Source organism: Chelmon rostratus, chromosome 21 (assembly GCF_017976325.1).
Source record: "Chelmon rostratus isolate fCheRos1 chromosome 21, fCheRos1.pri, whole genome shotgun sequence".
Lineage (NCBI taxonomy): Eukaryota > Metazoa > Chordata > Actinopteri > Chaetodontiformes > Chaetodontidae > Chelmon > Chelmon rostratus.
Window position 1 is genome coordinate 761,248 of NC_055678.1, and position 26,971 is coordinate 788,218.

The 26,971-nt window shown below is 46.5% G+C and overlaps 1 protein-coding gene across 1 annotated transcript; it reads left to right on the forward strand.

Annotated features, from left to right (window-relative positions):
• Positions 1–24,180, forward strand: tbkbp1 (TBK1 binding protein 1). The gene is made up of 9 exons (XM_041963194.1): positions 1–243; positions 4,511–4,636; positions 7,293–7,397; positions 11,908–12,055; positions 13,952–14,154; positions 15,005–15,066; positions 19,802–19,917; positions 21,943–22,730; positions 23,765–24,180. Exons 1-9 carry the CDS (start codon positions 1–3, stop codon positions 23,891–23,893), a joined length of 1,920 nt encoding a protein of 639 aa, XP_041819128.1. The 3' UTR covers positions 23,894–24,180.
• The last annotated feature ends 2,791 nt before the right edge of the window (positions 24,181–26,971 follow it).

Consider the following 26,971-nt stretch of genomic DNA (forward strand, 5'->3'; position numbering starts at 1 on the left):
ATGCAGTCTCTGTTCGGCGGAGGGGAGCTGGGGCTGCTGGGAGGAGGCGGCGACGCAGGGGGCCTGAAGGAGGATGGCTGCGGCAGCGTGGCGTGGCACTCCTCCGCCCTGCCCCCCGACGACGTCTACTCGGCCTCCCACTTCGCCCTCATCACCGCCTATCAGGACATCAAGACGAGGCTGGCCTGCCTGGAGCGAGAGAACACCAGCATCAAGAGGAAGCTGAAGATCTATGAGATCAAGGTGGATGAAAAGTCAAATATTACCTCTGCAGACTAACTCTTATTGTTTTCGTCCTTGTCGGCCTCAGACAGAAGCTCTCCAGAGCTGACGAGGATGAGGCCGGTTTGTTTTTTGATTTATTGGAAGTGTTTCAAAGGGGGAGTGAGCGATCCGCTCACCCTCGGCTTTCTCCGTTTCCACTGAGGCAGCGAGACTGAACACAGATAAAAGGACAGAAAGCTGTGGTGGGCTTTGATCCTGCAGCAGCAGGAGAAATCATTCTGCTGGATCTATAAGCAGAAGGCTGCTCGAGTTTGACTCATTTTATGTAAAAATAATGTCGAGTCCCGTTTGGAGCAAATGGAGGCTGTAAAAGGGTTTCGCACACAGAACATGTTGAAGCTGAGCTAATAGCTCAGAGGAGCTAATGCAGCTGAGTCAACACCACCCTTTAAAAAACCACATTTACATCAGCCTGTATATGAACAGGCTGTATGAAGGAGAGGCGCCCGTTAGCTGGATTTTGGCTCTGTTGTAGATCTCAGTGTGAAGCCGTCTGCAGAAGCAGCTGGAAGAGGCCGATTCATCTGGCAATTATTTTCCTGATTAATCAGTTCATTTTGTCTATAGATGTGAGAAAACTGTGTAAAATGGCAGTTAGAATTTTCCACAGCTGAAGGTGTTTATATGACAGATATTCATATTATCTTTATAAATTACAAAGAAAAGAAGCATTTCATAGCACATGTTTGGATGTGATTAATGATCTATGAACGTAGTTGCGGCCCTGCTCAGTCGCTTCAAACAAAGAAAAAAAAACTGCTGGATTATGACGTCAGCAGAGGCAGGTGAGGAGTGACTGAGGTGGCCATTTTATAACCGTACAGCTTTAACTCCCCTTCACTGAGTTTATCTTAGCTTTAACCCCCCAACACTGACAATACTGCTCACGAGGACTATTGATGAAATCGACCAGGAGTCAGCAGGGAAATGGCTGCTGTACATGAAGAATGGTGATGTCAAAGGGCTGCACAGAGTTCAGAGGGGCTCCTCCGGTGGGGGTCGTGAGGCCTCAGACAATGGAAACACTTTAATTATTGAGAAAATGTGCTGAACAAGTCTTTCTCGCTGTTCAAAATGTTACTGTGGAGCTAAAACAACAGAGTATCAGCTCAAAGTTTGATGCAGAGTCAGTGACACGGTGAATATTTCTGCACAGCCGGGCCTGTTTGCCTGGCGACTTTTCGGTCGGATGAAGGAGCAGGTGAAGCAGAAATCCACCTCCGAGCGGTAGCTGGGCCGACGGACGGATATACAGGGGGAAGGTAGGGCGAACGAGCGTAGAGGAACAGCGTGGGAGGACAGAAAGAGGAAAAATAAGCAGAAAGAGGGAGTTAAATGAGCGGAAGGAGAGAAGACACAGAAAAAGGAAAAGAAATGAGGCAGTAAAGCAGATTACAGGAGATAAAGAACAAAGACAGTCCTGGAAACTCTTCTTAACATCGCTCCAGGAATTACACGGTGAGTATGAAGCTGCGGCGTACCTGCCTTCACGTCAGGCTTCACGTCAGGTGTGTGAGGACCTTTAACAAGCTGCGCTGTTTGTAGAGCTGCAGAGAGCGAATCCAGAGAAGAAAGGAAGAAGTTATCAAAGAGGCTGCTCTGTTTGAAACGCCGAGCAGGACAATTCCAACAAGATGCAAGCTGTTGCTGCATTATGGTCTGCGAGGGATACTGTTGGAGGGAAACTGAAGCTTCTGTGATGTTCTGTGCAAACTGTAGCTGCAGAAAGTTTCGTTCTGGGTGAGAGATCTGCTGATTTAATGCACAGTATGTCATTTCTGCTGCTCAGTGAAAACACTCCGAAAGATGAAGCTAGTGTGAAGCAGCGTGGGATCATGGGAGTTGTTGTCTTCACTGTTACACAACCACCTGCAGATTAACACAAATAATCCTGATGAAGAGGAGGCAGAGCAGATGTGATGTCATTGACAGGTGACCATGAAACACTCCTGAAATCAGGGATGTCTGTGGGTTTGAACAAAAAAAGTTCTGGTTGTTTTTAGACACGTTAATGCAGAAATGTTAAATATTCTGCTTTTTAAAAGGTTTTTTTTCCAGTGCAGAGCTGAGCATTGCACGATGAGGGGAAGGCAGTTTGACGTTTGTGTCAGTGCAGAAATCCTGCATCTTTTAGCGAGCAGCTGTTACTGAAGGCTGCAGGACGCCGCGCTGCTGTTGACTTACCCGCGAGCGGCGGTCTGTTCTGGGCTCGTTCCCTGAGAGACAGGTGTTGATTTTGGGAGAACAGGTGCAGATGGAGAGGGAGCCGTCACACCTGCGCCTCTGTAAATACAGCATGCGTCTGGATAATCAATCGAAACAACACAGATGTCACAATATTGACTCCTGATAGGTCCAAATCCCCATGTGGGAGTATTTTCTATTATTTGAAGCTTTTTGTTGAGGAGTTTTGCTGCGGGCTTTCTCTAAATACAAGATGCCTGAGTACAGCTGCTGTAATGATGCAGATGGGAGCACTTCCTGCCGCTTTGAACACGGTTGAAGCGAGGTTGTCCTCCTGAGTTCTCGCTTCTTGGCAGTGTGAGAATTCTCGGGGCCCCTCGGGGGGTTTTGCCCGTGTTGTGAACATTTACTGTTAAACTGTGCAGAGAGAGGTGTTCTGCCAAATGGAAAAGGGTTGTTTGCTCCTCAAATAGACGGCGCATCGGCGGCAGTGACTTCACACGGACGATGGAAGGCACTCTAAATGGAAATGTGTTCATTTAGGTTAAAGCACTTATATAACTTGTCTTGTGCAAACGGCAGTTTAGCAACATCAGCATCAGAAAGCTATGTTAGAAATCATTTTAAAAGAAAAACAGCAGTACATGCAGTACAGCCCATAAACACTGACTCCACAGAATTATCTTTACATAATCGCAGCTGCATGTCATGTGATCATTTCTGCATGTTTTAAATGTTTTCATGCAGTGCTGTTGAGTCACAGCTGCACCTATAATATGCACAACAGTAAATATGTTTCCCATTGACTTATGAGTCAAAATGAGGCAATAAGATCAATATGTTACCTGGAAAACGTGACCGATATTCCAGATTTTTCTTATTGTTAACAAACTCATAAAAAGACCAAAACCAACAATTAATTCAGACACACACAACTAAAGAAGCGTTGTGTGTGTGTGTGTTTGTGATGTGTCTTTAAAGGTTTTTGAGTTCAGTAGAAACCAGCAGGCTTGTTGATGCCTCCATGTGTTTAAATTCAACTAAATGTAATCAGTACATGCAGTACATGCAGTACATGCAGTACATCTATATTATACAATATTCTCCACATCTTATAAGAATCTGCCAGAGTAGAAATATTCTGCAGGTTGTGCAGCTGATTACAAAGTCGCACCTGATTTTCTTACTCCAACACGTCTTCATACGTTTCGCTGAATGATGACCGCTGGAGAGTCCCAGCAACAAGTGGACCAGACCTTCATTTTACTGTGGTTTATGTTCATGGTCACAGTTTGCTTCGGTTTAGGCAGCATTGAAAGAACAGATTCAGTTAAAATAACGCTGTCATGTGATGTAGCTTCAGCAGGTTACTTTAGTTAAAATAAGTCAACTTTGACTCGCGGTTGAAGTCCAGGAGTCGTCCATCCACCCCACTGTCCTCTGTTTGCAGACTTTCTTGCTCTTTATACTGCGTCACCTGACTTCCTCCTTCGCTCCCATCATAATTACTCCGGCCACTAGAGGTCGCCACTTAGCAACAAACATAAATATGGTTTTAATAACCAGCTCGGTTCGACCCTAATGTCTGATTGTCTGGTGGGGATGAGCTGGCTAATCAGAGTAGTTTTGACGGAGTATTTATCATCCTCCAGAGACGGACAGAAAAGTAACTGATGGACGGACAAACAGCAGCGGAGTGACAGGCCCCCCCCCCCCCCCCCCCCCCCCAGACTGGGGGATGAAATTAGAAAATACGATTAAAGCAGCAGTCACACTGAAAAATAAAATCTAGTTCATGAGAAAAAAAACCAACACGCCTTTAGTTAAAACACCCCGATCCTCTGAGTGAGATCTGGGCCAAACAGAATCTGCAGTTGATGCGAGATGAATGTTTAATGATCCCAGAGTGAAATCATGAAAAACTGCAGAACGCAGCGGGAGAAAGAACACAAGCAAAAACTAGAAATAAGCAAAAGTGTTCATTCACAGTATTATTTCACTGCCTCGTTCCTGATTACTGCGTGTCCAATTCTCTCTGCAGTTCCCCATGATCAGCGAGTTCGGGGAGAACACAAACTCCTACTGCTCCTTTGAGAGCAAGGAGACGGCGCTGCTGCACTCAGAAAACGGCAACCTGCAGCAGAGAGTCAACGTCCTGACCCACGAGGTAAGAAGAGGGGACGACAAGAGGGAGGGTGTGCAAAACAAGAGGAAATCCACTTTACTGTACGTCAGTTTTCTCTCTTTCTTTAAATACTGTGGACAGAATTAAAACCTTATCACGGCAAAGGTTTCTCTCAGTGCTTGAATCCTGCAGAAATCCCTCCCTGCATGTCAGCTAATTGAATTAAGAGTGAATTGAGGCCAACCCTGGTGGACATACGCTGAAAGACGTCCAGAACTAATTAAGCACCGAAGCTGCTGTCCAGGCAAAATTACTGAGCTCGGGTGTTTTTAAGAAAGCGTCCAAGCAGCAGTGTGACGGGATTTTCACACTGTGCTCCATTTCTGACATGCAGTGTAACGGGGAGCAGACCTGGACGAGATTTCACTGCATGTGTAACTTCAAGAAAGACATAACAAACATAACATATAGAACACATGCAGAGTGATTTAAAATGGAAAACAAGACGTGTGCATGCCACACACAGGCAGTATCAGCAGTAGAAGCAGGACTAAGATTCAGTTTTACTCATTTTCTTATATATACTTGAATGCATCTTCCTTCTAAAAATGGGCTGGAGTGAGAGAGGCGCGTGGCATCATCCCCTCGCTCGAAACTCCATCGTTTCTATGACCATGCGAGCGAGAGCGCCGGGAAACAGAAACAGGAATGACACAAGAAGGCAGCGGTAAAGCTGGCAGAGGCGACGTGAAGAAGAGCTGCAGAGGAAGGAAGAGGAAGGAAATGGTTTATGGGAGCAGCAGAAACGATTAGCACAGGACACACAAGGTCGCACGGCTCTGACACCGGCCATTCACAGTGATGAAATGTGCCGCGGCTCACTGAGCATGCTCACACGCACGCACGCACACACACACACACCCATTCCTGTTGGTAAAGTGGTGACTTGCAGTTATCAAGGAGACAAAGGTGACATATTTCCTGTCAGAGACGCCATTAGAGGAATTCAGAGGTCACAAAGCATCAAGGAAAAAAAAAATGGCGTCTGTGTTTTTCTGGTAAAATGCAGATAAAAGTGTAGCTGAACAGCTTCTCCTCACATGCTGCCGAGTCATGTGACAGCGAGGCTACAAACACACAACGCAGCTGCATCAGCTGACACGAGGCCTTAAAGAGGGTCCTGCTGTCTTAGCTGATCTGGAGCTGATCATGTTTGCAGAGTGTCCCAGAGTTAAAATCTGTTCTGAAAACCTCGATCAGCTCAGCTTTGTGTTCGTATGTCGCACGTTCACATTAACATTAAACAGCAAATCTGGCAGTGAGGGGAGTCAACGAGGGGTTAATAGAGGCCCAGCACACCTTTCAGGTTAATCATGTCGACACCCGACTTTATATTATAATTCTGTTGCAATCTTTTGGAGACACAACGTGGCATCAGCGAAGGGAAACATGCAGGAAACAACTGCAGCTGCAGCTGCTGCAGGAAAACTGAGGCCAGGAAAAATAAAGGCATTAAAGGAGAATTCTGCTTTCTTACAATCTTATTATCACTGTTCTGGAAATTATTATTATTGGTTGCAATAATATTTCTAAGCAATCCAAGAAAAAAAAAAGACAAAAAATGAACCTGAGGGCTGTCGGAACTGATCCGTCTAAAATATAGACTCGAGCTTCCTGTTGAATGATGAGATGAAAACTAGTGACTGACACCATCTGAACGCCACATTAATGCCTGAAACAGTCAAAAATGTCATGTTTCCATCATGTTTCTCTCGGTTTTTCATCGTGCACCCGACTGAAGAATTAGCGCCACCTACTGTTTAGACTGATAGTCACTCAGCAGTAGAGACATTATACTGACTCGAACTACGTGTAGAGATGGTGGCTCAAATGATAAAAAGTGTTTTAGCTTCCACACTTCAGACGTATCAGGTGTTTTTTACGGCTGCTGGTAGAAGACCAGCGTTGAACCTTTGAGGCCACATGAAACAGATCAGTCCTCCTCTCAGCATCCAGACTGGTGAACATTTAGAAGCTGATAATGAGAGCAGCTCTGGACTAATCCTCCTCTCCTCAGTCACGACGCCGCTGACAAGCCGTCCTCACCTCGGCGCCGGTTTTCTACGAGCATATGTTACCATAGACACAGTGAGCGGGCCTCGCGCTGCGGCGACGCACCTCTTTGTCCTCGCCGGCTCTGTTTATCTCACTCCCGTACTGCTGCTCCCACTCGTGTTCTCCGCGTTGTCTCAAGTGAACAATTCCCGTGTCCTCGTCCTGCTTTCAAAATCTCCTCATTTCACTCAGTTTGTGTGTCGCTGATCTCAGATCTGTCAAGAAGCATGTGGTTATTGCATCCGGAGACATTCGGCCCCACAGTGTGAGGAGAGCAGACCAGCGAGACATCAAGAAATTCATCTTTTCTAATGGTGCTGAAGATTGAGAGCATGATTTCTCCATCGGTGGAGGCTCGGCTGTGTGCACGCTGAGGTGTCAGGGTTTCGGTGTCCTAAATTTTGCTCGGTTACATAACAGTTTCTTAAGAGACACATTTGATGACTCTCGCATTGAAAGTTTCTGGTGTTTTCTTCCCTCTCCTCCTTTGTGAGGAAGTTTGAAAACTGACAAAGACGGAAAAAGTAAATGTATGTCAAGCTTTTTCTCTCCCTTCGGTCTGAGCTTCTCTTTGTCGTTTCAGCTCCAGAAGAGAAAGGAGAGAGAGGAGCAGCTGGAGGACGTGATCCAGGCCTACGAGAAGATTCACATGGAGAAGAGCAACCTCCAGAGGGATCTCGACAAGATGGTCAGAGGCGCCGCTCGCTTTCTTACAGTAGCTTCGGCCATATGGCTCATTAATGAATGCTTCGAGTTTCACGCTCTGCTGATGGGGGCGAATACGAAACGTAAAACCTGGCATTGCTGACATCACGAACAGGCAACGAACGTTAGATTACATATATGTCAACGAACGCACCAAATGGCCAAAAGTATGTGGACACCTCTGTGCAGATGTGTTCATGGGCTGCTGGTCTGGAGCTGTTTTGCTAATTTGGGTCACCATGATAATCATGTTCTAGACATGAGTGAGCTTCCAGCAGCTTGTGCTGGTCCCTTTCCTGTTTCAACACGATGGCCTGAAGTAAAGAACTCAACCGGCCAACAACTGTGAGCCAGACCTGATCACCCAAAACCAGCGCTGGACCTTACTGATGCTTTTTTAGCTGAATGAAGCAAATCTCTGCTGCCAGGCTCCAACATCCGGTGGAGAGCCTGAAACCAGGAGGCTGTTGTAGCAGCATGCTAGCAACCTTAGTTTGGAAATAATCACATATGGGTGTCCACATACTTTTGGCCATGTTTTTTTATAGGTTGCACTGAAACCAGCAGTGAAATGAGTCATTTAAATGAAGGGAAGTGGTGGAAAATGAAGAAAATCTAACAAGATAGCCAAAAGATTTCGTATAGCACTTCCTTAAAGGACATTTTTTCACGTCCTAAAACGATACCCACATGCCCCCGGTCACCGTCAGGCGCTGTAATTGAACCTCTTTCTGTGAAACTACATATTCCAAAGCTCAAAGCTGAAATGAGCTTTGATGAATCGAGTGGATCTCTTACACAGTGAAAGTGCTTTTAGTGAGAAAATATCTCACTCAGACAGACTTCCAGTGTTGAAAACTGAAGCGGTGGAGGCTGAAACATCCAGACTTTCAGGCCTTTGAATGGCTCGTGCTGCAGAAATGCTGGATCCTGCATTTCCCACAATGCAACTCATTGAATTTAGTTAATTTAAACACGAGATCCTTGTGCTCAAAAAGAGGATTCATTCTCAGTGAAGAACCTTGGAGCTCTAATCTGCCTCTATACCTGCCAAAGAGCAGTGATTCCTAACACGTCTCTGGGGGTCATCAGGTGGAAACCTCCCTTCAACAGTGTTTCGCCTACTTAGTCCCACTACACCTCCAGGAGGTTAGGCAGTGAACTCCGGCGTCCCAGAGTCACCCCCCCTAGTGCCAGTTCACACTGCTCCTACACAATCCAAACAGCACCGCCACGTTCAACTGACCCAGAGATGCTCCAGGTAGTGGCCAGTACCGATGCTACCATTTAACTATTGCTAATGCTACTGCTAACCGCTAGGAAGAACAGAAGAAGACAATACAGTTCCGATGCTACCATTTAGCTAATGTTATGTGCTAACCGCTACCTGCTAAGAGGAACAGAAGAAGACAATAACGCTAGATTCACCTATACTGTCACCTATACTAACTGCTAAGATACTATCATACTCTCACCGCTTTAGCTATTGTTAGCTGCTACAATGCTACCACAGGCCTAGATGCCACATGTAACTGCCGATTGCCACACTACCATCATCTACCCCTGCCTCTCACCAACTGCACCAAGAAAAAGCGGGGTGGGAATACAAACCCTGGTTCGGGTAGGGGATAGAAAATAAAGAGGTAGAGTCAAAAGATGAAAGTAGGGATTGGATACAGACCCTTGTTCGGGTAGGGGGTGGAAAATTTAGAAGGTGCTGAAGGTGGAGGCCTAAACCACAGACTAGATTTAACAGCCTCTTCTAACATTTCCTTCAAGAAGCAGCAAACCCTACCATTTCCTTCAAAAAGCAAACAGAGCAGGAAAACAAACCCTAACATTTCCTTCAAGAAGCAGACAAAACAGGAAAACAACCAAAAAGATCAAAAAACAAGCCAACTCTGTGTCTTACCACGCAAACTCACCTGAACAGGCCGCATGGTCCCAAAGAGAGACTCTAGCTGGCCACACCCCCACCTTATCTAAACTTCCTGGTTCTCTTCCTATTGGCAGAGCGAGAAGATGGGGCGGGGAAAGCAGAGCAGAGGAGAGGTGTCTTGTTCAGACTTTAACCTCTTCTCTTGCCGGGTTAGGCATGCATGTCCTCTGCCTGCCCCCCCACTGTCCCTGTTTCACCCCCCAACTACTATTATTTCTCCTGATCCATATCCACTGACTAGACCTAGCAGCCTCATCTGACATCTCCCTCACTGTCTTTCTTAAATTTTGCCCATGCACTCCCAGCTCCCTCAACAGTGAAACAGCTGACCCTGCAACAAAACCTCTACACCCCACTTCAACCGGACAGACCCTGGTCTTCCATCCCCTCTGCTCAGATTCTGTCTTTAAATCTGCATACTTAGTCTTCTTCCTTTCATAAGCTGCCTCCACTGAATTTTCCCAAGGGACTGTTAACTCAATAAAATACACAGTCTTTTTACTCATGGACCATAAGACAATGTCCGGCCTCAGATTACTATAAACTATTTCCTGGGGCACAACTAGCTGTCCTCCCAAGTCGACCTGCATTTGCCAATCATCAGCCCCTACCAGGCAGCCATTAGACATTAATTCTCTCCACACTCAGCTTTCAACAAAGCTCTCTGTTAAAAAGGATTATTTTCTCAGACTTTACAAAGTCTCAAGCCGCAGAGGACTTCCTGTACCGGTTCTCAGAGCCTGAGTGGTCCTCCTCCTCATGATGAGCGAACCTCGTGTGTGGAGTTTCTCCTCAGCGCCTGTCGTTTTTAAATGAAGTGTTCACGCCCACATGTGCGTGGAATATTCAGCTGTCCATATACCTTTGGCCATGTAGCGTGTTAGCTCACTGATGATTGAGATGTGAGTTTACAGCACGCTGTCTCCCCCTGCTTTCACATTAGATACAGTATGTAGCAGCAAAGAATGCTAACTGCTAACGTTGCTTTTGCCTCTGCTCCACTGGGAGGTCAAAGGTCAGCGTCAGCTACAAAACAGCTCCTGCAGCTTTCAAGTGCTCGGCGTCTTGTGTGCTTCTGCAGGAGCTTTGTCAAGTCTGAGGAAATAACCCCTGGTGATGTCACAGTGATGTCATCAGGGTGATCTCAGCTGCGGCGACTAAAATTTTAAAGCAATTTATGACTAAAAAGGATGGTCTGTCTAATATTTAATATCATTGTATACCATTGAAGATCCAGTCTGTAAACTGTAAATAGTGGGTAATAATGGGTTTCCTCTCCTCCCGTACTTTAACATTTGGCTCTCTGATGGCACGACGACGAAGAAAAAAGACACTTGAGGAAATGAATCGCTCTGACAGCTCTTTAGACCACAGCGCTCGTTTCAAAGCACTTGCCGTCTGTGTGAACTTTTTTCATTACTTCTTATACGGAGTCAACAGCCCTTCAGAGAGAAGAGTCCTTCTCCAGTCCTTCAGTGAGGCTCCTCCCCACACTCTGTACACTTGCAGCTTTTTGACTGTAAGGAAGCAAATTATTGTAGTTGTTTTTCTCCGTGCTGGAATCAGCGTTTGGATTCATCCTGCCACTGTGAGAATCTCATTCTTTGAACACATTTCTGTAACTGGTTACAAATCAGACCAGGTGGAAGCTTCCAACTGAACAGCTTGGCTGGCCGGACTCTCTCAGAGGCCCTCTGATGATAAACAGTCTCATATGAGAGTGAAGTCCGCTGAGCAGCGCCTGCGAGCTGCTTCAGCAGTTTTATTCGGTCGGAGTGATTAAAGGATGACAGGCGTCTGTCAGTGACTGACAGAGTGTCAGTGTCACCTGAAGCTGTGACTCCAACTACCTGCAGCACCTCCAGCTGCAGGTCCAGCAAAAGGTGGGACGCAGCGGAGAACGAAAAAAAAAAAGAATTCAATCATTTACAAATGAGTTTTCTGAAGTGTCGTGACATCTTTTGTCCAATCACGTGCTCACAAAGTGTTGACCCTCGCTCCATCCTCGCTGTGAACCACTGAGCCTGTCAATCATGATACTCTCACCTGTCAACCTGTTTACCTGTGGAATGATCCAAACAGGTGTTTTTGGAGCGTTCCACATCTTTCCCAGTCTTTAGCTGCTCCTGTCACAACGTGTTTGAAACGTGTTGCTGCATCAGATCCAGAATCAGCAGATATTTACAGAAATCACTGAAGCTGATGAGCTCAGACAGTAAATATATTGACTTTGAGCTGATTTCAGGTGAGTTTATGTCAAAAAGGATTAAAAAATGTGCTGATTTATTTATTTATTTTAAACAGCGTCCCAACTTTTCTGGAATAAGAGTTGTCACTAATGCACTCTTTTCTTTCCAATTGAATATTTTGCACAACAATACCCTGTAATATTTTCAGAAGGGTTAACAAACGGCCACACTGCCCTTGATATATATATATATATATACACACACACACACACACACACACACACACACACATATATATATATATATGAATGCTTTTCATGTTATTGGAGGATTGAAATAAAGCTGTGGAAATCTTTCGCTTGCAGACGAGCCTGGTGGAGAAGCACGTGGAGCGGATCCTGGGCCTGGAGTCAGCTCTGAGGCAGAGGGACAGCTCCCTGCAGAAACTCAACATGCAGCTGCACAGCAAAGACATGCAGTACCTGCAGCTGCACGCCGGCCCGGACGCACACAGTGAGTGACCGCCAGCTCGCACTCAGACTCTATCCGCACGTGAATACCACAGTGCAGCACCCTGGTCTTTAATGGCACTTTTACTGGGATAAACCTCGAGGGAGCAGCTTTTTATCAGTCCAGCATGAACAGAGCAGGTCCAGAGAGCAAGGCTGCTGGTCTGTCCAGCTGCAGCTACTCCGGCTACGCTAACATCGACCGAGTGAAGATTAACTATTAGCACCCAGGTTTCACTTTCACAAATATTAAAAGCCAAAAGAAATCAGAAAAGAACTAAATCTGAGAAACATGCAAACATTTAAAGTCATTTGCAGTCTTGAAACAACACACCTGCTTTTACTTGATTTTAGTGTTTGACTTTAGTTCATCTGTAAAGGCCAACAAAGCTTCGATGTACAGTTTCAGGAAGGTTTGATGAGTGTAGTGATGATAACGTTTGCTTCTGGCACAATAATCATAGCATGAAAATTTGATACCTGCACATCTCCAATTTATATCTATTGATAATTAAATATATACATAATGCAAATGTGCAGATTTCAGATTCAGATTCATCATCTCGGCGCTCATCAGTCAAACCCAATGATGTGCTCAGAAAGCGTTTGATAATTGAGGAAGTCCTCGGCCTGTTGGAGAGAAGCAGCTCGGACATTTTGCTCCAGCTCCTCAGTCACAGTTGCAGAAACAGAGACCTCAAATCTACCAAACTCAATCATTGTAGCTTGAAAATATTTGGAGCGAAGTGCTCGGTCCTGTAAATGAGAGGATTTCTCTGCATCAGTCAGCCTGTTACTGCCATCTGCACTGCTGACTGATCTCTATTGTGATCAGTCTGCGTTACCAACTGCCAGAAAACCTGCGAGATGATTCCACTTATTACAATGCAAATTAATTCCTGTTTGAGAAAAGTACAAAAGTTTCAAAGGTGCTTCGAACGAGGCAGGTCGCTCGGCTGCTTTCAGGCAGTGACCAGACAGAAAACATGCGAATGAAACCTTAAATCGCTGTGAAGCCGAACAGCTTCATCATCTCCAGACATATGCAGTCCACGACTGCTGCTAAACTTCAGGAGTCAGATGCTAAGCTCTGCCCTCTTCATCGGCGTGGGTGGCCGATGGAAACATGGAGGGAAAGTGTCGCCGCCGACTCAACAGATGCCTCTAGTGAAGGTATACCATGATGAAGAGGAGGCAGACTCTCGCATAGGCATCAAACTCTCGTACTCGATGAAAAAAATAATCAGTGTGTGAGGAGTCAGTTCGTGTGTGTGTGTGTGTGTGCGTGTGTGTGTGTATGAGTGTGTGTGTATGTGTGTGTGTGCGAGTGCATGTGTGTGCTTGTGTGTGTGTGTGCATTTTTCTGTGTGTGTGTGTGAGTGTGTGTTTGTGTGTGCTTCAATGTGTGCGTGTGTGTGCGTATGTGTGTGAGCGTGTGTGTGTGTGAGAGTGTGTGCGTCAGTGTGAGCGTGTGTGAGTGTGTGCGTGTGAGTGTGTGCGGGCGTGTGTGAGTTCGTGTGCAGACTGTGTGCAGTTTGTGTGCAGTTTGTGTGCAGTTCGTGTGCAGTTCGTGTGCAGACTGTGTGCAGTTTGTGTGCAGTTTGTGTGCAGTTTGTGTGCACACCCCGGAGGGGAGCTGGGATATAGAAGCTGATGGAGCTGCTGGAGTGTCTTCTGGCTGAAGGACGGAGTCTGTGTGAGCGGAGCTGAATCACTAACGTGCCCACACAGAGCGCAGCACCCTGGTACAAAGTGAAAGATGCTGCCCTTGAAGTCAGCTCTAAAATACTCATCCACAACTCATCCGTTGTACCCCGATGTGTGGTCAGAACGCTGCGTCAGTCAGGGGGGGGTTGTCTTCTGGATCTCACATCTACATTTCCTCTCTTTTCCCTCCCAGTGCTGGACTGTCCGGCCCTGACCCTTCAGAGCTCCCGTAGCCTGGACGCCCTGTCTGACCTGAAGCTGCAGCGGCTGGAGGCGGAGCTGGAGGGGGCGCGGCACGAGGCCCAGGGGGCGTGCCAGCGGGAAGAGGAGCTGAAGGGGGAGTGTGAGAGGTTGAAGGAGGAGATGAGGATGCTCCAGAACAGCCAGAGGGACAGGGTTAGTGTTTGTTTGTTTTAGTCCGCTCAGGGTGCCACACGGGTGGGGTTATGTGCCCCCCTTGCTTTGCTGTGATACGTTCCCTGAGTTATCCTGACTGATTTGTAATCAGCACAAAGAGAAAGTCTGCAGCTGCCCCCAGCTTCACGGAGCTTTATGGAGCTTTATGGTGAATTTACTTGACACTGATACCGCTCTCATGTCTGTACGTCGAATATGAAGCTACGGCCTGCAGCCGATTAGCTTAGCTTTGCACAAAGACTGGAAACGGGGGGAAACAGCTAGCCGGGCTCGACCCAAACAAATCAGCCCTTGTAGAACCACGAAGTGTTTCAGCTTCAACTGACAAACCAAACTGGACACAAGGTGTTCATTAGTGAGCTGCAGCTATTTATAGCTGGATTTTGAGCAATCTTTATGCTAAGCTAAGCTAACTGGCCTCTGGCGGTGGGTATATATTTACGGTACAGACATGAGAGTTGATTTCTTCTTAGAGTAAGATAATGGCATGTCCAACTATCCCTTAAGCTCTTCTCGCAGCTGATTTGCTGCTTTTTAGACCACATCACAGCATCTGATTAATCACTACAACAGGAACAAAACCTCAGTTTCTCAAACAGTTCTTCTTCTCTCGGTGCTAAAACTCTCCCCAGCTGCACACGTACACGCACACTGACGCACATACAGCACGTGAATAATAATTAGCAGTGATTTGTTTTCACCTGCAGCCATTTTTTCTCGACCACGTTTCCTCCGAACATGTCGTCTCGATCGGCTCTCGCTGTCAGATTTTGTCCAATATTCTACGAGCACCTGCATGCTAATCTAATTTCACGCTCTACTTCGGCAGGAAATGACTTCTCCGTGCAAGCAGTGTGATGTGGAGTGGATAAAGAAGGTGGGAGACGAGCAGTAAGTGACCACGGCCGATCTCTGGGTGGGGGGGGGGGCAGCGTCATCTGCAGCGACAGCAGAGAAAAACAGCAAGAGGAGGAAGGTTTAGGCCGCTGCTCATCTGTGTCTTTATCCTCCTGCTGTGATGTGCTCAGGACGGCCTGCAGAGGCCTCATTAGAAGCTGGACGAGCTCTCCGTCGCTGACTAACTGGGTTCAAATGCAGCATTAATAAAAGAGTCTTATTGTTTGTGCTTTAAAGATGCATTTACTCTATTCTCTCTGTGCATTCAACTGTAACACCACTTTCTGTATCAACTCGAGGAGGGTTGCAGGAGATTGGTGTGAGCAGTAGGGGGCAGTGTAAGCCAGCGTAGTCCACCTTCCTGTCCATTTCCTTTCCTCATGTCTCTGTTTGTCGGCCAACACGAGGCAATAAATCCAGTCCTGTCTATCTTTCTTATTTCTCCCACATCTGAAAACTACGCTTCTAGCACTCACTTCTCTGCCAGCCACAGAAATGTGTTTTAACTTTAACTCGTCTTTGTGCCACGTTGCCTTCAGGCTATTTAAGGTGCTACAGGTGAAAAGCAAAAAAAAAGAAAAAAAACCACAGCAGGCTGGGCACCGACTCCCACACACTAAAACCCCAGAGGTGTTTCGATGGGGAGCAAACTGAAAGTAAATGCTGTGGCAGCGAAGAGAGGCTCCGTGTTTACTCACTGCTTTTTCCAGATCTTGGTCACCTTTTGGTTTTACTCAACAATATTTTTCTTTCAATGCTTTTTCTTGTAATTGAGCTCATTTAGTGTAAACTGCACAGATTGATATGGAAGATTCTGCATGTGGCGCGGAGCCCCTGAACGCACCACCTTTGGCCTAATAATCACCAGCACTTGATGATCTGGAGGACAGCTTGTGGGGGAAATTTTCTGTTATTTAAAGATTCCCTCCACTCAAAAATGTGTTTTTCTGATGATCACACCCCTGAAAATGTTGATGATGATCTTGACTGTCCACTTGTCTTCTGTGCGTCTGTGTTGAGGTGTTTTCAGGTCCCCTAAAACCTGAGATTCGAACGAACCCCAGGAATTTGATCCAAATACAGAAGTCAATCACTCTATAATATGCAAATAAATAGAAATGACCAGATATTACATAAAATATAAAAATGTTGTTTGTTGTTGTGTTACAAGCAAACAAACAACAAACAAATAAAGATGCTAACAACTCTTAGCATTGTGATATTACAGATATCATCACATTCAGACTGTGATGCTTCTTAAAGCTTCTGCAGGACACTGAAGTTTCTGACTTGAACAGATTTTATCTTCCTCTTTTCGAATGTTTTTCTTCTTCACCGCTCCTCCTGCCTCCTCTTCTCGATCTGTTTCGTAAGAGACGGCACTTTTGGGTTAATTCTTCTGTCTTTTGTGACTACATTTGTGGAATTTCGTTTGCCTCACTCACAGCTAATGATGCGTGAAAGAGCTTCCCTCGCCAACCACGAGTCACCTGGTGGTCCGCCCCCTCCCCACCACACAGCGTCTGACTAATCCCTCCTCAGCTTTCAGAAAGTGAGAGCTGTTTCCAATAAATCACAACATGATGATTTGAAGTAGAAGTGGAACTCCCACCTTGTTGGAAATTCAAAAAAGTACTCAGAAAACTCGAATCTGGCTTTTAACGCCGTAAAGTGCGGCTCCTGGAAATCAATTTCTTACTTTCTAATTGATGATTAGCCCCCTAAAGGTTACCAGGTAGCTGAGTGTGTGGTGCTCCGTGTGAGAACTGTTTGACACCTCTCTGCGCTTCATGCACATAGTGGGTGACAGGGTGTGGTCTGCAGGGTGTGAAAAGCCCCCATCTGTTCCTCCATGAGGCCGGAGACGTGCAGGCTGTGCATTTCTTTCAAGACCCTGAATATCTTTACCTCTGTGAACAGAAATCTGCATTTGAGTGCACAGTCTGTAGGCGAGGGACAGGCGTACTGAGATAAATGCTTCAGCTGAAATGCTATATGCTATCACCTGATGATGACGTAGCTTTTTATTATTCTAATCAGCATTTATAGCACTTATCTGTTCATGGAAATTAGCCAACATGTTGCTAATTGGATTGTAAATCATGGTGCATAGATGCTGAAGTCTTGGCTCACACCGAAAGCCCCGAAACATCGGCCGCTGCCCCCAGAGGTTAAATCCTCATCATCCGATAGCTGACGGGTTCCGAGATCGTGAAGCACTTTTTCCAAAAACGTAACCGCACGGTGATGAGCTTCTGAGAATATTCGCTGTCGCCACATCACGCAGACCTCCACGTACTCAGGGGTTAGTTTCCCTCCCCGAGGCCACGTTGTTGAAGTGAGTGACCGAGGAGGTTTGAACAGAACATTAAACAGAGGAGCTCACATCGCGCAGGCCGCCGCAGTGACAGCTCTTTCTTTGAAACCTCCAATCAGATGAGAGGTCAGATTTCAGCCCACGCTTCCTCACCCACTCACACGCATACAGTATACACTCGAGCACCTGATCGATGCAGTGGCACGAATCTTTCACCAGTGCTGCATCGGCATTATCACACCCCCTCCTACGCACTACTGTACATTGTGTGCAGCTACACATGCACGGGCGAAGACAAAGGAAACAAAATGAAGCAAATGTGCAAAGTATTTTGGTTTCGCAGACAAACAGGCAGCGATTGAGAAGCCCTGCAAGGTTTGTGTGCAGGTGGGACCATGAGAGAGAGGTGCAGCAGTCTGAACCGGGTCTGACACAGATTCACGACAGAAAATTGTGAGTGTGAGATAGAACAAGTGCGAAAAGGAAGAGGTGCATGAACCTAAAGGGTCACAGAGCTGCAGCCGAGAGTCACCTGAAGGTAGCGACTCAAGGATTTACTTTTCATGAACTCTATCAATGCACTGCACGCTCCACCCACCAGCCAGTAAGTAACCTAATGATTGTTATTCTCACACTGAGGCACTAAAAGCTCGATATGTTGCAGGCTTTCACCAAAAGCCACACATATGGGTGCACACATTTTATCACAGACGACCCTGAATAGTTGCTACCAGAGCTGTTGTAAGGTGGGAGATGAAAGGAGGTTCGATCCCCCACTCTGAGTCATAGCAGGTGGTGGAAAACTAGGTGGGCCAGTCGCAACACCCAGCCAACCAGTGGAAGCTATGACTTATTCCGTTTTTTTTAAAACTGTGAGCTTCCTTGAAATGAAAGTTTTATTTTATTCTTTTGTGGGGTTTTTAAAAATGCGTCTCGGGTTTTCAGTCTGTGTGGACATCTGTAAAGTGTGAGGAGCTGCAGGCTGTAATTAATACACAGAAATGTGCAGAGTTCCTCGAACACATCGCAGGCGTTCACCAGCAGTGGGACGACTCAGTGAAGTTAGCATGCGGGTGTGCAGGGGCTCACATTTTTAATCAAACAGTGGGTTTTATTTGCTGTGTAGGCAGGACACGTACTGTCAGTGTTTGTCTTTCTGGGTGCTGGCGTTGCAGTGGAAGTTCACATCTATTCCTATTTGTGCAGAAGAAATCCCCGGGACAGGCATATGTGTTGTTTGTCATTTTTTTATCTGCCACCATCTCTATGGAGGAACGAGCTGAGTCACATTCTTATCAACGAGCAGGTTAAATTGGTTATCGAGGTGCTTTATCAGATCTGAGTCAGGCAACAATCTGGAGCTCTTTTCGTCGGTGTGTTTCCGTCATAGTTCAGTTATCTGCACTCGTCTGTCCTCGTGAGGCGCTTCATTTTTCCTTTAAACTCGTCAGTTATAGTGATGATGGAAGCATGCCACTTCAGTGTCCTGAACTCACGCCGATTTGCACAGCAAACGTCGACAATTCAGCTCCTCGATAATAATAAAGTGCAGATTAAAATGCTCTGAACAGAGACAGAAACACAGGACAGGAAGGCGAGATGGTTCATGAAGGCATGAGAGTCTGCAGCCTGGCTTTCATGGTGGTCAGATGTTGGTGCGATTTGGCTGCTGTTGACTCACGCTGGCAGGAAGAAGTGCTTGTCGGAGCAGATTTCCAGGTTTCATGTCTCACCCATCTTCTGTCAACAGCCTAATCTACCACCGACGGTGCTGGAATGAGTAAATTTCAGGTCAAGACCCAGAGAGTTCATAAAAAGTCGGTTAGACATGGGAGATAAGCAGCCTGGTATCAGATTTGAGTTCAGTCGACTCTTCTCCCTCTGATGATGTCTTTTAACCACAGGCAGTGAATATCAGATAGAGGATTAGAGATGTACAGTGTTGTTTGCCTCGCAGTACGTCAGCTCGTCGCCACGGGTACGAGACGCCGAAGCGTGTCGGCCAACCATCCTTGTTCAGGCGTCTTGAAATAGCGTTGCTCTGTCTTTACGGCCCCTGAGAGGCTCATGACACATCTCGCTCGAAACGGTGTGATTTTATGCTCTTCAGTTATGCTGTGACTTCTAAAAATATAAGCCTCTCAATTAGCCAGCCTGAGTTGTGAGGCAGCGCTGCAGAGCTCATTGACTTTAAAGAGGAAGATGAAGATCAGTGTGGGTTTGTGATGCACCTCAGCTGTAATTTCCTACATCTGAGCTATGACAGAAAGCCTCTGATTACCTCCCATCGGTGGTGCACGTTTTGATGATTCAGCAGAGATTACAGTGTTTGTGGTCGTGATACATTAAACATTACAGTATTCTGTAATGACGCTGATTGTGGTAATTAGATAATTGCTTCCCTTCCTCCAGGGTGAATCTGGCTCTGGCCTACACAGAGTTAACAGAGGAGCTGGGACGCCTCCAAGCGCTGAGCTCCAAGCAGACGGAGATCCTGAGGAAAGCCTCGCAGGAGCAGGCCAGTCCAGGTGAGCATCCGCTCCACCATGCACCCATGTGCAGAACCCAGGGACAACACTGTGAACGTCCATGAGGGGAGGAGGAAGTATTTAAAAAACTCAGAGAACAACAGAGTCGGGTAACGAAGTGATACGATCATAAAGTGATGATTTGACTGAAACTGATGCCTCTCTGTGAGTGACAGTGACAGAAAGAGAAACAGGATGCTGTGGGGGGGATGCAGCAGCTGGAAACAACACTTTACCTCCAACATCTGCACTGACACACCAGTTAGCAACACATGGTCAGATTAGCTCATCCTCGTGTGTTCATGAGTTCAGGTCTGCTTCAACACAGACTGAAACGATGAACTTAGAGATAAGATGTATTTTTTATTTTCCACTGTCTTTGTTATTTCTTATTTCTACTGATGCTGCCTGGAACACCAAACCTCCCAGCTGGGTACCAAGAAAATAATCTTATCTTATTTTATTTTATCTTATCTTGTCTAGTCCCTTTAGCTGAGTAACAATACAACACGGTCAAAATGCTACTTCAGTAAATGTACTCACACTTAGTTTAATATGACACTGCAAACTACTTTATAAGCTCATCAAGTGGTTTGTGAATAAAATATTACTTTTTAAAAGTAACGATAGTCAAATAAATTCAGTGAAGAGTAAAAACGACAATAAATTGCAATATTTTCCTCTCAAATTTAGTGGAAGTATAAAGTAGCATTAAATTAAAGTACAAATGCCTCAAATTTGTGAGTAAATATCCTACAGTAGTTCCACCAATGAGATACTTGCTGACAACCAAATTCACACATTTTTTTGTAAAGTGAACATTTTTTGTACAGATTCTGGCAGATTGTAAAAATTAAATGTCATTTAAATGAAATATAATTAACTCGTAACTGCAGGTCTCGTGTCGTTCTGACGCCGTTAAAGAAGAAGCTTTCTCACTCGAACATCAGATAGAAATGAATGCAGACACATCGTAGAGTAAAACTTAAACAGTAGCAACACCTTTCTCTTCCTGCACAAGTAGTCACACACATCACCTCTCACAACTGTGCATCTGCCCCCACCACAAACCAAACAGCACCGCACGCATCGGCTTCACTGAGCCGTCGGTCCACAAACTGGAAAACTGTTGTGAAAATCTGTGAATAACGCAGCTGAGAGGGGGACAAACGCAGAAACCCCCAAACTGCACGATGTTTCACATGTGTCACATTAATCTAGACAACGTGACTGGAATGACACTTAATTAGTCGGAGGATCGTTTAATTGCCTCTTGGCTATCTTTAACAACAAAACAAACACTTTTCGTAAATCATTGAAATAATCAGCGAAGTGGGAATTCGCGTGGAGCCGAAAAAATTCCCCGGGTGTTAAACTGTAAGAGTGAGCATGAAGTGACTGTTTCCTCCTCATTCAGAGGTACTAACACCCCCACCCTTTTATCACCACAACCAACCGGCCATAAATGATGTTTCCTCTTTGATATGGGAAGTGGAGCTGAAGTGGTGACGCTGCTACGGGCGTTTATTTTCCACGTGCGTGAAACGTTCTGATAAAATGTCAATCAATGAGACAACAGTCTGTCATGGGACAAAAAAGTGGTGAAGTGGTTTTCTTCTGCTTGTACCGGAAATGTCAGGAACTGACAGTTTTGGCACAAACATGTTGCAATTGCACGACAAAAGGCCAAAAGTATGTGGACACCTGACCATCACAGGGCTTTCCAACACATTTTGAGGCCTGGCTGCAGGGATTTGTTCTTATTTGGCCAGAAGTGCTTTGGCATGGCTTGCAGTTCATGTTGGAGTTCTTCTCAAAGGTGCTGGATGGGGTTGGGAACAAGGCTCTGTGAAACTGGACCACGTCTTCGTGGACCTGGCTTTGTGCATGTTGAGACTGCAGAGAGCTTCTCGTGAACTGCAGCATTAAGCTCCAAACAGTCAACGTGTCCACATACTATTGGCCGTGCAGCGTGCGAAGCTTTTCTTTCCAGATGTGTTCTGATTTTTTGTTTTGTTCCTTCAGTCCAGCGTCACTCCCCCATCCACCACCAGCGCCACTCTCCAGTATCTCAGCGCCACTCGCCCATCTCACAGCGCCATTCTCCCGTCCCGCCGCCGCCGCACCACTCCCCAATCCAACAGAGACGCTCCCCGGTGCTGCAGCGCCTCTCCCCAGACATGCACCGCCGCTCCCCCCTGCTGGACGTCAACAACGGACCGGCCTCTTACTCCAGCCGGCCCCCCACCCAGCACCTGAGGGCCAGCTTCCAGGGCCGCCGCAGTTACTCTGAGGTGGCCGACCCCTCGGCTTACCAGTGCCCGCCCCGCTTCTCCCTGGACCCCGTCTCCACCCTGCCTAAGCCCCGGCCCTACATCGAGGGCTACCCAAAACAGCAGCCCCAACATGGGAGCTCTCCTCATGGTGGACTGCAGCACAGAGGCTCCCCGTCTCCGCATCACAGCAGCGCCGGGGGAGACGGGGGCCTCGGGGAGAGCTCCATGCGCCACTCAAGAGAGATGCCGTTCCCACTGTCTGAGGTGGCCCACCTGCATTTTGAGCCCCCTCCTCCTTCCACACCGGCCCCCCAGCCCCCACAGTCCTCTGAAGATGAGGAGGAGTGGACCTGCCCGCACCCCATCAGCCCGCCGCGGACGCTGGGCGTGCTCTCCGCTCCGGTGCCCAGCGGCGTCATGCGAGGCCCGGCATCCTGCTCGGCCTTCCCCATCCCTCAGAGGCCCAACACCCTGAGCTGCCACCCCCAGCCGGGCTACATGTCCGCAGAGCACGCGCAGTCCTGGCCTTCGATCAACGTGAGTTCAAACTCCTCTTTTCAAGCATGAAGCTCGATTTGATGTGTGCCAGCTGCACGTTTGAGCGATTCTGAAACCACGAAGCTGCAGCTCAGTGTCCCGCGTCGCTTCGTCACAACTAGAATCACCGAGCCGGTTCACAGAAAATCACACGAATTTAACTTCATGACTGTTTCCACTCAGTGCAGCCTTTTCACACTGAGTGTCAAACCATCAAAAGACCTCTGCCTGTTTACTTTCTATGTGAGAGTGAGATGAGAGCTTTGATATCAAACTGGTGTCAGTGCAGAGCTGAGGTCAAGATGCAGCCCAGCGTAAAGGGGGAAGAGCTCCCCTGCCCCTGTCTGAAGGGAACATATGCACCTAACACCTCTGATGTTGACTACATTAATCTAAGCTGTACACGACATGCACAGAGTGGTTTCAGAGCGAGCTGGTGAGTGTTGGAACGTCTTTACTGCACACAGAAGTGCATCAAGAGATAATCCAAGTCTAAACTAAACAAGAAATAAGACAGCTTCAGAGGGGTTGTTGCAGGAGATGCATTTTCAGACAAAAACAAGGCTTAATAACAGACTGAAGACATTCAGGAGACAAAGCCCTCGAGCAGCTGTAGGGACTCTCGTCGGTAGGGAAGCAGGAAGCAGCGTGACGTCCTGATGAAAACTTAATGAAGTAAAGTTTTAACCCAAACCAGGATGTTCACGTAATTTAAAGTTGTTGTTTTAAGTTGTCTTCAGGTTAGAAAACTCTTATTTTTCTTTGGAAGGTGCTGAGAAATGATGCCTTCCTGCGGATACGGAGTCAGATCACGAAAGGAGGGAGGAAGTTTCACAGGAAGTCCGCTCACGAATGTGACGCCGATCTTCTCACGTCACTCTCAGAAAGAAAGCAAATAATTGCTCTAATTAGTCTTCTCTCTAAACTGAACTGGATCACATGATGAATCAGGACCTGGATGAGAGTTTGGACCTCATGATGTGTAATAATGTGTGTGTGTGTGTGTGTGTGTGTGTGTGTGTGTTGCTCTGCAGCTCTGGATGGAGACCGAGGAGAGCGACATGCGAAGCTGCCCCCTCTGCCAGTTGATATTCCCCGTCGGTTACCCTGACGATGCCCTCATCAAGCACATCGACTCCCACCTGGAGAACAGCAAGATCTGATCGCCGTGGCGACGAGCCCGCACACACGTGTGCTCTTCTCTTATAGGCTGATGAGAGATTGGCAGACCGGGCCACACGGAAAGTCAAACGTAGAATCACAGGCGAGCCACTGTGAGATCACCTGTAGGTAGGGATGCACAAGGGGCTCAAACACGGGTCTGTGCTGGATTTGAGAGTCCACGTGCAGAGTCCTCCGCTGGCCACCCTTTGGGACGGCTCTGCCTGCATCATCACCGGCTCTGGTCGCTGCTGTTTGTTGTGAGTGTTGTGTGGTTTTTGGGACAGTTTCAGACGTGGTCTTGTTTATCGCTTCACGGTGTTGTACACTTTGATTTAGCAAAGTAAGCCAAAGACGAGGTGTGGGAGGCAGGCGGGGGGGGGGGGGGGCTCAGAGGCTCTGCATGTCAAAGAGTTTCAGCGTTCATCAGCGAATGATCAGGGAGAGCCGAGGCATCTTTTTTTAAACAGACTATTCTCACCACTCAGCTTCACTGCACACCTGCTCGGACATTTTCTGTCTCACACACACACACGCGCACACACACACACACACACACACACACACTGTGCAGTGAATGCCAAGGTGATCTGTTAACGCTGGTTTATCGAAATGATCTGACAGAAGTCAAGTGGGAAGGCGATTAGTCATTTCGAGTGAAGATTTTCAGTTTTTGATGCTGCAGTCAGGGGGGGGGTAATGACACTGTGAAGGAATTCTGTCGAGCGGGGTCCGATGCCAGATCACTTTCACTTCTCTAAAACGAGGAAGTTTCCACAGCAGTTAAAGTATGAAACATTCCAGTCTCACATTTCAGCTACCGACAGAGCTGGGGAGCACGAATGTGAAAGCATGTTTGGATGAAGGCGGTTTTCCCCAAACTGAGTTCTGATGATGCCCTGCAGGGCGGGGTGCTGATCTGGCTTCTCGAGCAGCGGAGGGAAATTTTTTGTCAGAATATACCTTTATGCTTGCGGCCTGTTACAAAAGTATTTTAGCACTTTACGTTAGCATAGCCTATACGATGTATCTGTTGTCAGTCCCCATATATATTTTCCATGTATAATTTACTATTTATATTGTCAATCTGTAAGGCAAAAAATATGGAGATATATTTTTGCAAATGTTAATACGCCACATGTCTCATGTTGGTGTCTCTCCCACGTGCTTGCACACTTCTGTAAATAAGAGGAGCCGAACGGGATTCTTTTCTGTACAAAGACTCGAAACGATCAACTGGGATTCTCATCGGTCTTCCTAAAGATCTGACCTTCAAAACAGTTTGATGTCACGACTGCCCAGACCACCCAACAAAAAAAGACGGCACACAGCTGGCTGCATGAGATCAAGAGGAGGATCTTTAGTGCACTGCGTTTCTATCTCAGAGATCTGACATCTCCGATCAGCAAACTAATCTCTGCAGGGTTTCAGCAATGACGATAATCTTATTTTGATACGTGGGTTTAGTTTTTAATCTCGAGTGGAGTCTCAACTCGAGAACTTCTTTTTGAAAAAAGAAAAAGGAAAAAAAATGAAGTTACACTGATGTCAGCTAACGCGGCTTTCAGCTACATGTGCAGTTTCTAATGTGGGGATGTCCCCACGCGCACCCGCCCATGAGTTTGATTTGAAGTTACAGAAGAGATGAAATGTGGTAGATTAGAGCACATATGACAGTGATTGTGGCAGCAGGATGATGTAGGACACAGGTTTCAAGTCCTGGCGTCGGGTAACTTGTACCCACATGAAGTACGACAGCACGCTGAATCTCTACGAGCCCTGGAGGCTTGTTCCCGGACGCGACTTTTCAATGAAGGTCAAATAAACCAAGCAGAAAACAGTGTTTTCCAGGGGCGGGGTCGAGAATTATCAGATTGAAGGATAACTCTGGTTTATTCAGCCTATTGGTCATGATAACACTGTCACCGAGCTCACTGCTGAGATCAACATGAACTGCTGCGGCTAACATGCCTTGTTCAATAAATACTTTTTCAAGAGGGAAAATGAAGTTCTCCAGGCTGTTAGCAATTACATTCGCTCATTAGCTTAGCTCTGTCCCTAAAAAGATCAAAGTTCTCACAGTTTATGTAAAAGACATATTTGTACCATTGACTTCTATCTCATAATCACTTCTGTGGAGCCGTTTTCCTCCAAAAGAGGAAGTTAAAAACTGGATGGTGCAACGCAGCTAATAAACTACAACAGCTTCTTACATTCTGGATTAACTGGGTTTCTGAGGCACTGTCAAAGCAGCTTGCTGGTGGTCAACGGTGCACAGATGGAGGTGCACCCACCTGAACTCAGTTTTACTTCAACCCAGCACGAAAGAAATAAAGAAAAAAAAATCCAACGATGGCTGCATTTCTAAAAATTCTGCACAAAAAAAGAAAAAAGAAAACGTGTCTGTAATAAGCAGAGTAGAAGAAGAAGAGGTGGCAAACTGGAGACAAAACCAGCCACTCTGTGCTGTTTGCACGTACGGCATCATGATGAAACAGAGAGTTTAATTAAAGAAGCGCTCTGTTTCAAACTGTGGCTGAAATCGGAAAAACGTATCTTCCGCCTCCACAAAGCAGTTCCTCTGGGGGAAACCCTGAAAACGGTTCAGAATTTCACCAGAAAAAAAGGGCAAAGTTCAAACCAACGTGAAAACTGATCAGTTCTATCAGGCAGAATTTAGATTTGGTGTTGGGATCATCCGGGCGCTCGTGTTTCTTCTCCGTCGGGCTTGTTTTCGGCATCGTCGCCTCCCGCAGGGATCGAAGCAGTGAACTTGGTGATCACAGCGTTATCGTAACCGACCCGGGAACGCCACCCTGAAGTGTACGGAGATACTTGACCATCAAATCGAAGAGGGCTTCAATGACTCCCGATTATTCTATACTGTATGTGTGTTCCTATATCGCTCTGTGTAAAACATATGTAAAGTTGTGTACAGACAGGTATTTCTCAAGTGTGTAAGGCTAATGCAACATGTACTCTATTATTCAACAACTTCAAATTGGAGTGTCTGTAAATCAGTATATATAATCCTCGCCGCCACCACACTAAAAATGAATTATATACAAGTGCTACCCTAC

Coding starts and splice junctions, on each gene's coding strand:
- tbkbp1 (XM_041963194.1), top strand. CDS start 1: ATGCAGTCTCTGTTCGGCGGAGGGGAGCTGGGGCTGCTGGGAGGAGGC. Junction 15,067..19,801: donor AAGAAGGTGGGAGACGAGCA/GTAAGTGACCAC, acceptor CCCTTCCTCCAG/GGTGAATCTGGCTCTGGCCT. Junction 19,918..21,942: donor GCAGGAGCAGGCCAGTCCAG/GTGAGCATCCGC, acceptor TTGTTCCTTCAG/TCCAGCGTCACTCCCCCATC.